General features: G+C 42.7%; 1 protein-coding gene across 2 annotated transcripts in view; it reads right to left on the reverse strand.

Moving 5' to 3' along the window:
- Positions 1-4: 4 nt before the first annotated feature.
- Positions 5-16,764, reverse strand: part of RNF24 (ring finger protein 24) — an 82,568-nt gene continuing 65,808 nt past the window's right edge. For both annotated transcript variants that reach the window (XM_081291584.1, XM_081291585.1), the window contains 2 exons: positions 9,331-9,410; positions 5-8,334 (listed from right to left, as the gene is read on the reverse strand). In XM_081291584.1, coding sequence (XP_081147710.1) covers positions 8,196-8,334; positions 9,331-9,410 — 219 coding nt within the window. In that variant the 3' untranslated portion in view covers positions 5-8,195. The remainder of the gene's footprint in view (positions 8,335-9,330; positions 9,411-16,764) is intronic.

A 16,764-nucleotide genomic window follows, 5' to 3' on the forward strand; every position in this document is an offset into this window, starting at 1 on the left:
GTCCTGCGTTGCATCCTGTTTTGACTTGCTGTATGCAAGATAGGCTGCTGTGTGTGATAATCTAATCACTGTTTTCTCAGTACGGCCTTAGAGATCACCTGTGCATTACTCTGGTTTGTATTTAGCCTGTGTGTGTACATATTGAAAAATAGTTTAAGCTTCTAAAAACTTAATTGGGTTGGTTAATTCTGTTCCTGAAACTGAAAAAGCAACTTTTAGAAGGGCTGCTCTGTATTACTTCTCTAAATCATGGCAAGATCTGTATGGAAGGAGAAAACTGCTGGCAGAATTCCCTAGGGTAGGGGGCATAATGACCTGACCAAAATGGGTGAGCTAGTGGAAAAAGCAGAGGCTGGCAGTGTGACACCAAAGAGCCTCTGGAATTGATGGCTCTTCAAGGGGCCATGTAGAGAGTATCCTTTCAGGCTGAGTAGCAGATGAGGAATTGAGGTGTCTGCTGATTAACTGTGGGAGCCTCTGGTGCTTGGGGGTTTCAGACTACTTGAGTGTCTTGCTAAGGGCTGGACCTTTTCTTTCTGCTGTGCAGAATAATTTAAGAAGCCTTCCCCTTGGAGACAGCGCAGCTTTTATATCTAATGTGCCAAGTGATGTGGGAATCACAGTTGAAGGCAAGGAAAGGCCTGGTATAAAGCAGCCTTATAACTAGAAGGAAGGTCTTAAGACCCTCCCTGTTCTGTGATCTCCACATGTAGCTCAATTTCTTTCTGGGGTGGAAGGGAGGGGTGAGTAGGGCGCAAGATTGGGTGTGGGCTGTGTGATGGCAGCAGAGGGCCGGCTCATGCAGGGCGTCCCATAGCTTTTCCCCTGAGGGACATGTGCCTTTATGCATGTGCCTTGACACATCTAGAGTGTGGGTCCAGCTGGGCTGGGGCCTCCTGCAGCAGAGTAAGAGGAATGCTGCTGGGATGGCAGTTCACCCTTATTGCAGCTGCTTATCTCTAGATCTTCCACTCTCAGTTGTCTGCTTGTTGGCTGCACTTTCTCCTTGTTACCAAAACCACCACCACCATCTACCCACTTGTACTGGGACTGGAGGTGGGGATTTCTCAGCTTATGGGCCCTTGGCTTTCCTGCTCTGCTGGGCAGATTATTCCTGTGAACTTCCATCTCATGGAGCACATGAGGTTATGACAGTGTTCCACATGGGCAGCCTCCTCAGCCCTGGCTATTCCTACAGTATAACACAGAAGGAAATTGAAGCCCAGAAGAGCAAATATACCCAAGGTCACACAGCTGGTAATGGGCAGAACTGGAATCAAGCCCAGATCTGTCTGGATCCAGAGTATGAGCTGTGAATGTCTCGTTGGCCTTCCTTCAACCCACTGCTCATCTCTTGAGAAGCTGTTTTTCTTCACTTTTTACCTTGTGTTCAGCCCACTCTGTCATTCCATGGGAGTGTTTTTGATAGGCTACCAGTGAACCTAAAGTTACAAATCTAATGGATGTTTCAGGATCTTACCTGCGTCAGCTCTTAGCAGGCTCCTCTTGCTTCTCTGCCTCATGGATTATTTCCGTCTTTGCCAGCTTGTTTTCTGATGACAGATGGTGTCAGTCCTCAGACACAATCCTGGATCTCCTCAAGGCAGCACCCCACCCAGACCTGGCCCTTAAACTAAAGCCATAGACACTATTTCCTCTCCACCTGTGGACTTCAATGCTATCCCTACAGATATGCATATCCTTATCCAAGCTTACTGCCATCTCACCACCTCCAGCCCATAAGGTGCACTCTGGGTGGTCACCGTGGCCAACATCCTGTCTGCTCTCAGTAGTTGTCCTAGTCTGCTTTCCACCTGGTGGCCTGAGTGTCTCACCTTATCCTAATGCCAGAAGAAACAGTATGTGGGCTGTGGCTATGGTGCAGAGAAAAATATATGGCCTGAACTTATAGGAGGAGGGTGGCTGGTCAGGGGTAGGAGGTGGCAGGGTGTAGGGAGATGAGGGCGTAAGGGCACCTATGTTTGATTTTGGACTGTCAAATAGGCACCTGAGTTTTTAGGTCAGATACAGAGCTGGGTAATGCGCATGCAGATGGGAAAAGTAAGGGGATTTTGTGAATTCCAAGAGCATGAGAAAAATAATAGTAATGAAATGGGCAGTGAAGGAATAAGAGACAAAACAAGCTATTCATAGAGGCCTGTGGCTCAGACTAAGGGCAGGTCTTCAGGCACCTGGTGGAGAATGGATGAGGCTGTCCAGATTCGACTGCAAGGTCATGAATGGCCTCAGAACAAGTTTTCCTGAAGCCACCAGACTGAAGCTAAGCTGCAGATGTCTTAGTGAGGAGCGAGGAGAGTAGCACTGGCCTAGAGAACTTTGGACCAAGACACCTCTTCAAGACAAATACTTTAAGGTCTGGGATATATAGCAATGAGGGTTGGTTTGGGGGTGAGTCCTTAGGGTCATGTGGGCTGAACGTGGAAAAAGCTTAAGTCCTGCTACTTCAGGCCACCCTGAGTTAACAGTTGGGAGATTGTCAACATGTGCCTGTACAATTGAGGCCAGGGTGGTTGGTAAGGCCTGGACTTCCGAAACTGTAATCTCCATTTGAAGCCTAGCATTCTCACCACTATGCCTGTTACAGAAGTGGACAGGCCAGAGGCATCAGCACCTACCCCCTCTGCTTGAGCAGAACCTTTCCCTTTGTATTTTCAAGTCTTACTACCCAGGCAACTACTCTTGAGTTGAAAGGCACACACTTGAACACTAAGTATTTTCAAAACCTGCTTTTTATTTACATGTGTTTCAGTCAATTACATGCATGTTTTGTTTTTAAACAAGTGATTAGCAAAAAATGCATTAAAATTTTAAAATAGCAATTAAATATACAAAAATATACCTTACAAAAAACTGCGGATGTTTAAAAATATTCTGCTGCAGAATTCTTAGTGTACAAACACGTCTATGAAAACTGAGGTTCAGCATTTCATAAACCTTATTTTTGAGGGAGTTATACAATATCTAGTGAATAAGCCCCAAAGGGCTAAACTGCAAGACTAAAGTGCCCCCCTTCCCGGCAATGATCTGTCAAGAGACCTAGAGACAAGTTACCAGCAGCGTTCTCTTGGAAGACCAGGCTGTCACCAGGAGGGACTTATTAATGCTGGGCACCCTACCCCATCCACCGAGCTGTGCAAGGGAGGGAGGAACGTGGACGGAGACTAATGGTACACAGCAGGCCTCAAAACAGACCTGCCAGGCTGGAACTGGCCTAGGGTGCGGGGAAACTTTGTCAAAGCACAAACAGAAGTCTCGACATTGGTGGGGCCCACATTCTAGGTTACACCATGTCTATAAAGCAGCACGGGTGGTCTCCCTGATCCTGTGGCCACAGGCATGAGGACTAGATTGGAAAGCCAGAAGTGTAGATGCTTCACATTTAAAAGTGGAATTAAGTGCTTTGCATCTCGCAACATTTTGGGCTGTAAAGCTGAACGGGAATTACTGAACAATTTCCCCTCAATTGGAAGCACAATCCATGGCACATAGGATCTTGTTCATCTTACTAAAGAGCTATGATCTGGTGTTTTCCAGTTATCACATGCAGTTTTCAGAATTTACACTGAGTTTAGGTATCTTCATCTCTATTACTTAAGGAATTCCTAACAGGGAAAGACACTAACCAAAGCCAGATATTCCACAAGTGCCTGAGGGTGTTTACCACAAAATTTCTAATCAAAGTTCAGGTTAGAGTGGGCCTAGTTGCACTTTAAAACAGTGATGCTGCTTGGGGCAGTAGGCAGACAGATACCATCAAGGCTGATGAGAGGCACTGGGTGGCTGTTGGTGAGTGAGGCACAAGTCTACCCTCCCCCAGGGGTGCCTGGAGGAAGCAGCTTCAACTTTCATCTCCTTAAAGGGCAAAAATGAAAAGATTATGGTAATTTCTTACGCCAAATGGAAAAGTGGTTGGGTGAGGGGAAATTCTCTAGGAAACATTTGCCTCTGAGTACATAGATGAAGATGAAAGAAAAGGAAGCCAATCTGGAACTTGCTTATGGACATTCAGACATAGCAGCCAGCTGACTGGTAGAGGCAGAGACATCTGCACTACAAGATAAGCCTTTAGTTTCTATTCAAACTTCTTCCTCTGAGACACTGGCACTCTTAAGAAACAATGGCAGTTACAGGCAGACAACACTAAACAAACCAGATGGGGTTGGGGCACACTGCACATACAGCTTGGGGCTGAGGAGCTGGTCTTGCTTGAGCCTGCACTGATCTCACACAACAGGAAGACAATCTGAAAACTAGTGCTCTTGAATTAGCTGGACCATTGGCTTAAGGGAAGGACTGCAGTTGCTGATTCACATAAGAAACTATATAGTTCCAGTATGTAAACATCAAATAAAAAACACCTTATTCAAAAGGAATATGATGCAAAAATATCCCCCAGTTCTGGGCTCACCTTTTAAGAGATTCTGACTAATCAAATGGCTCTTCCCACACGAACAGGAATGTCCCTTTAATAAGCCTGTGTGTTATAACATGAGCAAAAAAACTCCAATTACCCATACATTTGCATGTGGAATGTGTATGCATGAATAATCTCTGGAAAGCTATGCAAGGAACAAAAACCAGTGGGTGCTCATGTGCTGAGGAACTGGGTTTGATGGAGTCAGGAGTGCAAGGAAGAAAATTTTTAACAGTTTTGTGGGATTACCTATTTAAAAAATTAAATCTAGAAAGGAAGACAGCCTTGAACAACCAAGTTGGGGTGCAGTGGGGGAAATGACAGATGAATGTGACCAAGGAAGATCAGAAGAGGAAAGGGAGACAGGTGAGTCCTAGCCCCAGGTAAAGCCCCTGCAGCTTAGGAAGCTCTTGAGCCTGGACTCAGATATTATGAGGATGAGCAGCCCCCTGTCCCTAGGCCTGCTGCTCACCAGGCTCTGGACACTGGCTAATCTTCCCAAGAGGTGGCAAGGACATTGTTAATGCAGTCCCCAGGCGGTGAATGAGGAAATGAGGCTTTGAGACAAGCCTGCAGAATGGCACAAGGCAAGTGAATGGGAAGGGGGTGACTTAAATTACTTCAAGTGCTTCTGCCTGGAGCTCTGGGATACCTCCCTGTGCATCTCCTAATACCCAGGAAGCCTCTCAGAAAATAATTTCTACAGTAGTTCATAGTAGCTTAAAGTGGGACCTGACAATGGAGATGAGATGTGGAGTCATGAAGAGACACGGCCCAATGTCATTTCTGATGGAGCCAAGGGGTTTGGCACAAGGGAAACAGATCTTGATTTATTAAGAACTAGGTAGCTGGCAATAGTGGGAGGTCCCCTGTATTCCTTAGCCCAGACCTCCAGAAGCACTTGTTCTCATTTGGCCAGTTCTGTCTTGTCCTGCTCCTTGGCCAGAAAAGTACAGGTTGCAAGGACTTTATCTGCCAGTGATGGGCCTAACTAAATCATACTTGGCAAAGAAAAGCAGCAGATGTCAACTTCTAGGGTCTTATGCTGATCCAACTAGGAACTGGGCTGGGTCTGTTCCCTGCTTCTAACATCAGCTGAATTCAGTTGGCCTCTAGCAATAACTAGATAATGGTTTAGCCACAGAAGGGCTGAGTTATGTTCCACTAACCCACAGCACCCAAGTGACATCCAATCTTTGAGCTGCTTAAGACACTGACAAATCACACCAGCTAGTGGTCCAAGAGTAGATCAGATTCCCCACATATCTACACCTGGTGGGGGACCCAGGTGTAGGGACTGACTGTATGGCTAAGAGTTGCCATAACTACTGTTAGTGATGTAGCAGGATGCCACCAAGCCAAGAGATCACTAAGAGCAGAGGAATACTCTTGTTGACAGTTCAGCTTCCAGCCCAATGCTAGCAGAAGGAATTCCTTTTAAGAAGCACTTTGCATTCACAAGTGCTGAGATGGTGAAGTTAGTGGCACTTCATTCAGGCACAGCATATCCAAGATGAGGCCCAGTGCAGAATACAGAGCATTCTTGTCCTTTCCTCTAAAGGCCCTGACTATTTGGAGTCTGCACCTTAGCATGCCTGGAGCTCTTATGCAGTGAGATGAGATGATTTTGTCTTGGCACAAATCCAGGGACTTCATGAGGCTATCTCCTTAGTACTAATGCATAAGGACAGAAAAGGTGGCAACTGAAAGGCTAGAGTCCTAGGAAAGTTGTAAGTGGCAATGATTTGCACTGTAGGTCAGAAGGGAAAAATTTCTTTCCTATTGGAGCCCCTTAAAAAAAGAGGCAGCAACATCTGTCCCAAGGTCATGCCATGGAAACTGGTGGATGCTGGCCGTTAATGAGGCTGGGCTAGCAGCAAGCCCACTTAACACTGGTCACTGAAAACATTTCACTGTAAACTGGGTGTTGCAGCATTCAACTCTATCATGCTACGAACAGAACACAAAAGGAGGGTGAAAGTTGCAGTGTATAAAGAGTTCTCAAGAGGGCCAAACAGGCTAAGGCGTTCATATAAAAATAGTTCACACTTCTCTTGCCCTGTTTAGGCAGCAGTCCAGTTGGCATACGAATAGGTCACACATAGGAAACGGCCAATTCTGACCAACTGCACTTGTAATTTTCCAAACTGGATTCTGCCCAGCACTTTTCTAAGCAAATGGGAATTTTCTTCCTCATCTGACCCAAGCCACCTGAGCCAAGGTCAGGTTCCCTCTTATGATCGTAGAGGCTGGATTCCAGAAAAAATTCCTGGAGACATGCCATGAGTACAGCAGCAATGCCTTCTCCATCCTCTCCATATCACGCAGACTGTATTCCAGTGAAAAACTCTACTCACACCTGTGGGACAGAGTGGAGTAAAGCAGTTGATGATGTGTTGTGGCACCTCTTAAGATGGGATGGGAGGGGGAGAGCAGGCTGTGGAAAAGAACGTTCTGTCTCATCCACTGCTACTACACATGGCTAGTTTACACAGTGTTCACAGATCCTAATAGACTGAGTCATTTCTAGAAAAGCTGGACAGAAAGAGCCAAAGAGTAGCATGCATCTCTCTCCTATGAAGACACTTTCAGTTGGTGATCACAAGTTCAAATACTGAGGCACACACTAAGGGTAGCCAGCCCTATAGGGACTTCCTGAAACTATTTACAATTCCGCATGGATCACCGGCTTCAGGATTCAGAATTACGTAGGGAACTTACTTGGGGTAGACTTTAAAAAGTCAATGACAGGCATTTTTTTTTTTTCTTAAGTAGAAACAGCACAAGAGAGGGGAAAGAATAGAGGGAGGAAAGAACAGGAGAGGCAAAGGGGTCGGTATCCTCTTCATTCAGCTGGGCCAGGAGGACTGGCCTTTGTCAGTTGCTCCTCTGAAGGGCTCACAGCAGCTTCACCTGCGCCAGTGGGCCAAGGCCAGCAGCTACATTGGCACCATACTGTGCTTACAGGGATGTAGGCAGAACCTTGGGGCCCCCTGGGTTACACAGGGACAGTGTGGACACAGGCTCTAGCCCCTGCTGGGGCTCCTGACAGGCCTAACTGGTGAATGGGAGGAGGAAATGGTAAGAGGAAATGACTTCTGACCAGGCCTTTCCAAGCACATCTAATATTTTCAGCTTAGATGATTTGATAGCAAGTATTGGTAGCAAGTGAACTTGGGACAGATATGGTGAGGGGCACTTCTGCCCTTGGGTTCCAAGATGGCCTTATAAAAGGAACATAACTGAAAAGCTGTGGGCACTGCCTCACCAACCACTGGCAGCTACCTGGGTTTTGGCTGGTGTAACCACTGGTTTTACTCAGTTCCCGGCTGCCAGGAGAGTTTGTGGTCTGCACAGGAGCTCATCTGTCCACAGGGTAGGGGCGTGGCTTTAAAGACGATCCCTCAGTTCCCTTATCTTACACCTGTGTTTATCTTCCCTTCTGCTTGATAAAGATTCACCTCAACATGGAGATAGAGTGTAATGGAGTTAGCAAGAGACCCTCATGAAGTTTCTGGAATCAAACCTGTAGACTCATTCACTCCTCTTCTCTTGGCCATGGGGTAGTGTCAGAGTGCTTTGGTTGTCACAAGACCCAGATGCCTAGATTGCCAGCCTGGTTGACTCAAGAGTTCTTCGTGAGGAAAAAGAAGTGGCAGTTAATGCCCCAGGTAGACAGCAACCAAGACAGAGACTGCTTGTGTTCCTCCTGGCTCCACACAGATCTCGTATTCAACAACAGTCTGATCCTTGCAGTGAGCTATACAATGTTCTCTGCCCCAGGCAGAGGTCCCTGGGGGGGCCCATGGTCCTGCTTATTATGCAGCTGGGCCAGCTGCAGAACTGGCATGTTGCACAGTGGACACACTTTCCGAACTTCCAGCCACTTAATAAGGCACCTGCAGAATGAAACAAGGTGAGGGGAGGGAGATGTTATTCCCATACTAATAGCAGCTCCTGCTGTCATCTCACTGTTGCCAAGGATAGTGAACATGTCTGCCACCTAGAACCCAAGTGTAAGGAGTCTGGTATATGGTCTCAAGGAGCTCCACTATAGGTGGAGAAGACATGTCACTCTCTGAAGGAATCAGACCCTCCTGTTTTCCAAAAGGTGGTATTAGGAAGCCAGTTGGTGTGTTATACCCTCAGTTTACCCCCCACAACTTCTTTTTTTAGTGGGGGTACCAGGGATTGAACTCTGTGGTACTCGACCATGGAGGCATATTCCCCAGCCCTATTTTGTATTTCATTTAGAGATGAGGTCTCACTGAGTTGCTTAGTGCCTCACTTTTGCTGAGGCTGGCTTTGAACTCGTGATCCTCCTGATTCAGCCTCCTGAGAGGCTGGAATTACAGGCATGTGCCACCATGCCCGGCTATCCAGGACTTCTTAAAGAGCAAAGTACACTGAGGAGGGAAATAGGAAGCAGGAAAATAAAATTTTCTAGTAGAAATACAAAACACATAAAATTGCAAGAGAAGGGAGATATTAATGTCTGTGGTATGGAGGAGATGGCCCCACACTACCATTTATATACAGACTTTATTTATTTTGATTTAAAGTAACTATGGTTTTGATTAAAATACATTTTTAGGAGATGGAAACTATTGTTAGAAAGTTCCATCTAAATAGTTGTTTATAATCTGGGTTCCAGAGAGGTGTAGGCTTGGCTGACTCTCTGCCTGAGCCCTGTCGTGGTAGTCACATTCCACCCCCTTCACCCTCCTAAATGTCACGAATACACACACCTGCCTCACAGGGTGCTGTCAACTTCCTGCATTACAGACCAAATGAGAAACCATCAAGCTTGTCTGGCATTGCCACATAGCCCACACTGAGTTGGTTGATATGCCTCAAGGTCAACTCCCATTAAATAATTCCATGCCAATACTCACTTTCTGTGGAAGGCATGCTTACATGGACAAATCCCTAACTCGTCCCGAGGCTTGAAGTCTTCTAGACATACTGCACAGAGCTGAAAGACAAAGTCACAAATGAGACCAAGTGTCTGGCAGGTACTCACCCAAGCCACAGAGCAGAGCTCAGGCTCCCCAGGGCCAGCCATTTGAAGAAATTTATAGTGTCTCACAACTCTTTACAGGAAAGAAACCAACTGGAATGGTAAGGCCCTCTGAAGAAGATGCCCATGCTCTTCCTGTTGCACATTTAAAGGTGGTAGGCAGATGGAGAGACAGAAAATAAGTACAGGTTCCTTTATTCTGTACATGAGAGAAGTGTGACAGGATTCCTCTCATACATGCAGGCTTCACCTTGTAACTTGCATGTGACCAGGGACTGACTTTCCCAGGGGATGCTCTGCCTGATCAGCAGCACGGTCCCAGCTCCCAAGTACTCACTGAAGGGCCTGCTCACATCCTGGGCAACTCTTGCTTCAGTTTTTAAGGCACAAATTGTAGTTCGTAGAGCTGCCATGTGGCACTGTCCTTCTATCAGAGTCTGTCTTTGTCAAATTAAATATTATTACAAGTTTCACTTACCAAAATTATGTACATGGGCCAGGACTGCTCTCTGACAGATGGACAGTTTTCACTGCTTTCAATACTTAGTGCCTTGGATACATGTATCATCACATTTACCCATTTTACAGATGAGGAAACAAACGTAGCAATAATCATGTTGGGGAGAGGCCAGGCTTGGTGGAGTTGGGGAGCAGCTAGTCCTGGCTGGGGACTCAGGTCTGTTACATTGATGTGTTGCTGAACCCCTTCTGTCTCCTGCTCAATAGCTGCATTCTTCTTTGCTTGTTTTCCTGTTCATCCCCAGGGATCCTGGCTCAGGCTATCACTATTTCCTGCCCTGACAGCAGACACGGTTTTGCTGTGATCAGCTTTTTAACCTGTAATATGTAACCCAGTCTTTCTAGGTTACGTGTGCCTATAGCCAGTGCTGTGAATGTCAGTCTTCCAATACCCCTGTTGTGGCAGTTACTGGGGCCTTTTGTGTACAACAGACAGGATCTTCTCAGGAGGAGAATGGACAAGAGTGCCCTGTAAGATTCATCATGCCACCAAGACTGCAGGAAGGAAGAAGGCAGGATAGGTGTCTGGCCTGGGCTTGGACACCTACTAGCTTTGTGTTATTACAAGTTGTGGCCTCTGTCCTCATAATTACTGTTCTTTACCTATAAAATGAGGACATTACCTGTCCTGCTCCTCACTGAACTATATCAGGTTGGAAGGATATAGTAAGTCAGTCTATCAATACCAATTGTCTATTAATGTTTAAAATTTGTGATGAGAGCATTACTTTCAAGTCCATTTTTGTTTTCTGGGGCAGGGTTATCTTTTTGGGCCTCAGCTTCTCATCTATAAAGGCAGAAAATGCCCCCACCTTCTAAACTGGGTGAGCAACCCTGTGGCCTTCAAGAGGAAGCTTCCCTCAGCCTAACCTTCTGAAACAGGGTTAGAATTATCTTCTGGAAGTTCAGTACTAACTCTACTGAAGTATGTGAGACACATTGCTCATTTTTATAAATTCTAGGATCCAAATTTGTCACCTTTTCAAAATGGAGTTTGTTATGGTTTTTAATGTGCTATTATGTTCTACATAAACAAATTCTAAAATTATATTGGGCTAGTGTTGTGGCTCAGTGGTAGAACACTTGCCTAGCATGTGTGAGGCATTGGGTTCGATTCCCAGCACTGTAATTAATTAATAAATTAAATAAAGGTCCATAGACAATGAAAAAAAAATTAAAAACACCCTCATAAACAAACAAAAACTATAGATGTCTGAAAACAAACAAACAAACAAACAACAAATACAACATATACACACAGAAGATAAATTCTGACATGGTAAGTGCTAAAGGTGACCAAAAATTAAAGGCAATAATAAAAAGACAAAAGCCTCAAACTGGACTTCCTGGAAGATCCCCCAGGGCCAGAGTCATTTAAAAATTTTCCTTTATAGAGCATATTTTGCAAATGACCTTTACTTTCAATGACAGATTGTTTGTATCCAAAGTGATTTCCTATCACCTTTATAAATACTAAGCTATAATTCTCATATCATGATATTTACTCCTTTAAATAGGTATAGAATTCAGCAGGGTTTTTTTTGTTTTGTTTTGTTTTTGTTGTTGTTGTTTTTGGTACGAGAGATTGAATTGAATCCAGGGGCACTACTGAGCTATATCTCCAGCCCTCTTTGTTTTTTATTTCAGACAGGGTCTTGCTAAATTGACAAGGCTGGCCTCAAACTTGCAATTCTCCTGCCTCAGCCTTCTGAGTCACTGGACTCAGGTATATACAGATGGGTACCACTGTGCCTGGTCAAAGAACTCTTCCCTCTCTGATCCTAGTACTGGGCATCAAACCCAGGGCCTTGTCCATGCTAGGTAAGTGCTCTACCACTGAGCTATATTCCCAGCTCCTAAAAGTTTTAAAACACATCCAGAGTTGTAACCCCAGTGATTCAGGAGGCTGATGCAGGAGAATCACAAGTTTGATGTCATCCTGGCCAACTTAATGAGAACCTTTCTCAAAATAAAAAAATAGGGCTGGGATTGTGGCTCAGTGGTAGAGCGCGCACCTAGCAGATACAAGGCCCTGGGTTTGATCCTCAGCACCACATAAAAATAAATAAAATTAAAGTATTGTGTCCAACTACAACTAAAAAATAAATGTTAATAAAAAAATAAAAGGACTGGGGATGTAATTCAGTAGTAAAGCACCCTGAGTTCAATCTCCAGAACCAGGGAAAATAAAAAATAATATATTAACTCTCTGCCACTATTTAATTCCAGAACATCTGCCTCACCTCCCTTACCCCAAAACACCCATAGCCATAAGCAATCCCTTCCTATTTTCTCTTTTCATCAAATTCTGGCAACCAATCACTAATTCTGTCTTAACGGATTTCTCTATTCTAGACATTTTATGTAAATGGAAGCATAAATATGTGGTATTTTGCATTTGGTTTCTTTTCCTTGCTGTCTTTAAGGTTCATCCATACTGTAGTACTTCTTTTTTGGGGGGGTTACTGGGGCACTTAACAACTGAGTTATATCCCCAGCCCTTTTTTATGTTTTATTTAAATTTATGGTCTCACTGAGTTGTTTAGGCCTCACTAAATTACTGAGGCTGGCTTTGAACTCATGATACTTCTGCCTCAGCTTCCCAAGCCACTTGGATCATAGGCCTACGCCACTGAGCCTGGCCTTCATTCATTTTCATAGTTAAATAATGTTCCCTTGTATAAATATACCACATTTTGTTTATCCATTCATTGGTTGGTGGCCACTTGGGTTGTTTTACATTTTGGCTATTGTGAATAATGCCACCATACATATCCTTGGAGAAATGTCTATTCAAGTCCTTTTGCCCATTTTTTAGCTGACTTATTTTTCTTTTTAGTTATGAGTTCTTATATATTTTAGATATAAATCCCTTGTCAGATAATCAACTTGTTTTGACAAAGGTGCAAAAGCATTTCAATGGCAGAAGGATAGCCATTTCAATGAATAATATTGGAGCAACTTTAAGTCCACAGGCGTGAAAAGCACATACTACCTAAATTACAAGTAATGAGAAAAAAATTTGATAAACTGGAGTTAAAGACTTTTATTTTGCAAAAAGCCCTGTTAATAAAGTAGCAAAATATGAAGTCAATACCCATAAATCAAATACACTTCTATACATCAGCAATGAATCCTTTTTAAATTTTTTTTTTTAAAGAGAGAGAAAGAGAGAGAGAGAGAGAATTTTTAATATTTATTTTTTTAGGTTTTCGGCAGACACAACATCTTTGTTTGTATGTGGTGCTGAGGATCGAACCCGGGCCACATGCATGCCAGGCGAGCGCGCTACCGCTTGAGCCACATCCCCAGCCCAGCAATGAATCCTCTGAAAGAGAAATTAGGAAAACTATCCCATTCACAATAGCCTCAAAAACAAACCAAACAACAACAACAACAACAACAACAAAAAAAAAAACTTGGGAATCAATTTAACAAAAGAGGTGAAAGACTGCTACAATGAAAACTACAGAATACTAAAGAAAGAAATTGAAGAAGACCTTAGAAGAAAGATCTCCCATGTTCTTGGATAGGAAAATTAATATTGTCAAAATGGCCATACTACCAAAAGCACTATTCATATTCAATATGATTCCAATTAAAGTTCCAACATCATTCCTCATAGAAACAGAAAAAGCAATCATAATATTCGTTTGGAAAAATAAGAGATCCAGAATAGCCAAAGTAATCCTTAGCAAGAAGATCGAAGCAAGAGCCATCACAAAACAACCTTAAACTATACTACAAAGCTATGGCAACAAAAACAGCATGGTATTGGCACTGAAATAGACATGCAGACCAATGGTACAGAAAAGAAGACATAAAGACAAACCTACATAAATATAGTTATCTCATACGAGACAAAGGTGCTAAAACCATACATTGGAGAAAAGATAGCCTATTCCAAGAAACAGTGCTATGAAAACTGGAAATCCATATGCAACAAAATGAAATTAAATCCCTATCTCTCACATGCACAAAACTCAACTCAAAGTGGATCAAGGACCTAGGAATTAGATCAGAGACCCTGCGCCAAATAGCAGAAAAAAATAGGCCCAAATCTTCATCATGTCAGATTAGGCCCTGACTTCCTTAACAAGACTCCTAAAGCAAAAGACGTAAAATCAAGAATTAATAAGTGGGATGCATTCACACTAAAAAAGTTTCTTCTCAACAAAAACAACAACAACAACAACAAAAAAAAACAAAACAAAAAAACAAAAACAAAAACAAAAAAACAACAATCAATTAGGTGAAGACAGAGCTTACAGAATGGGAGCAAACTTTTACCACACGCCCAATAGACAGAGCACTAATCTCTAGGATACATAAAGAACTAAAAAAACTTTAACACCAAAAAAACAAATAACCCATTGGACTAAAGAACTGAACAGACACTTATCAGAATAAGATATACAATTGGTCAACAAACATGTGAAAAAGTGTTCAACTCTAGTAATTAGAGAAATGCAAATCAAAAATTCATCTCCCTCCAGTTAGAATGGCAGTTATCAAGAATACAAGCAACAATAAGTGTTGGCAAGGATGTGGGGAAAAGGCACACTCATACATTGCTGGTGGGACTGGAAAGTGGTTCAACCAATCTGGAAAGCAGTATGGAGATTCCTTAGAAAACTTGGAATTGAACCACCATTTGACCCAGCTATCCTACTCCTCAGTCTATATCCAAAGGACTTAAAAACAGCATACTACGGGGATGCAGCCACATTAATGGTTTATAGCAGCACAATTCCCAACAGCTAAACTGTGGAATCAACCATGCCCTTCAATAGATGAATGGATAAAGAAAATATGGTATATATACACAATGGAGTATTACTCAGCATTAAAAGAGAATAAAAGGGCTGGGGATGTGGCTCAAGCGGTAGCGCGCTCGCCTGGCATGCGTGCGGCCCGGGTTCGATCCTCAGCACCACATACAAACAAAGATGTTGTGTCCGCCAAGAACTAAAAAATAAATATTAAAAATTCAAAAAAAAAAATTAAAAATTCTCTCTCTCTCTCTCCTCTCTCACTCTCTCTTTAAAAAAAAAAAGAGAATAAAATTCTGGTATTTGCAGGCAAATGAACGGAGTTGGAGAATATCACACTGAGTGAAGTAAGCCAATCCCAAGAAACCAAAGGCTGAATGCTTTCTCTGATAAGTTGATGCTGATCCACAATGGGGGCGGGGGCATGGGATGAATGGAGAAACTTTGGATTGGGCAAACGGAGGGTAAGGGGGGGTAATGAGGGCAGGAAAGATGGTGGAATGAGATAGACATCATTACCCTAGGTACATGTATGATTGCATGAATGGTGTGACTCTACTTCACGTACAAACAGAGAAGTGAAAAATTGTGCTCTATTCATTTACAATGAATAGTAATGTATTCTGCTGTCATGTATAAATAATTAGAACAACAACAACAACAAAAAAAGCCCTGTTAAGATGAAAAGCTGGGAGAATATATTTGCATACCTTTTTATTTTATAGATTTATTATGATTGAGTTATAAGAGTTCAGATACAGACTTGCAAATATTTTCTCCCTATGGGTTGTCCTTTCACTTTCTTGATAATGTCTTTTGAAGCATAATAGTCTAATATTTTGCTAACTTCAATTTATCTATTTGTTTCCTTAGGTTGCATGTACTTTAGTTGTTATATCTAAGAATCCATTGCCTAATCCAAGGTAATGATGATTTATATACTTATGTTTACTTCTGAGAGTCTAATATTATTAAGTGATATATTTGCCTTGATACATTAAGACAAATGAACAGAGAAAATAAAAACTATATGCTGTCTATAAAAAAAACTTACTTCAAATATAATTATATAGGTAGACTAAAGATAAAAGGCTAGAAAGAGACATACCATACAAACATTAACTAAAAGGAAGCTGGAGTCACTATATTATCAAAGACTTTGAAGCAGGACCAGGTGCAGTGGTGCATGCCTACCATTCTAGAGCCTGGGGAGGCTGAGACAGAGGATCGTGAGTTTGAAGCCAACCTCAGCAACCACGAGGCAGGTGCTAAACAACTCAATGAGGCCCTTTCTCTAAATAAAATACAAAACAGGGCTGTGGCTCAGTGGTTGAGTGCCCCTGAGTTCAATCCCTGGCAATCCCTCCCCGCCAACACACACAATAAAAAGACACTGAAGCAAAGAAAATTATCAGGGATGAACAGGGATCTTGATAAAAGGGTAAATCACCAAGACATAAAAATCCTAAATGTGTAACAGCCTAAACAACAGTGCTTCAAAAAAATTACTAAATAAATAAATAAAAGATATAATACATTCATTCATACATTAGAAAATAAATGTAATAAATGTCAATTCTCTCCAAATACATTTATATATTTAATATAATACTAATCAATAATCTTCTATTTCAGTTATTCCCTTTATTTTACTTTTTTTTAGTTGTAGATAGATACAATACCTTTATTTCACTATTCACCTTTTTAATATGGTGTTGAGGATCAAACCCAGAGCCCACACATACAAGGCAAGTGCTCTACCACTGAGCTACAACCCCAGCCCCAGGTTTTTTTTTTTTTTTTTTTTTAACTGGTAGACTAGCTGATTCTATACTTTACATAGAAGGGCAAAAGAACTAGACTAGTGCTATAACTTGGTTTGTCCCCACCAAAACTCATGTTGAGGCTTGGTCCTCAATGTAATGTCGTTGAGTGGCAGTGGGACCTTTAAGAAATGAGACCTAGCAGAAGTAATTAGGTCATGAAGGCACTTCTTTCATGAATGGTTTCATATTTCC

The sequence above is a fragment of the Spermophilus citellus genome (genome assembly GCF_964194105.1).
Source record: "Spermophilus citellus genome assembly, chromosome: 4".
Taxonomy (NCBI): domain Eukaryota; kingdom Metazoa; phylum Chordata; class Mammalia; order Rodentia; family Sciuridae; genus Spermophilus; species Spermophilus citellus.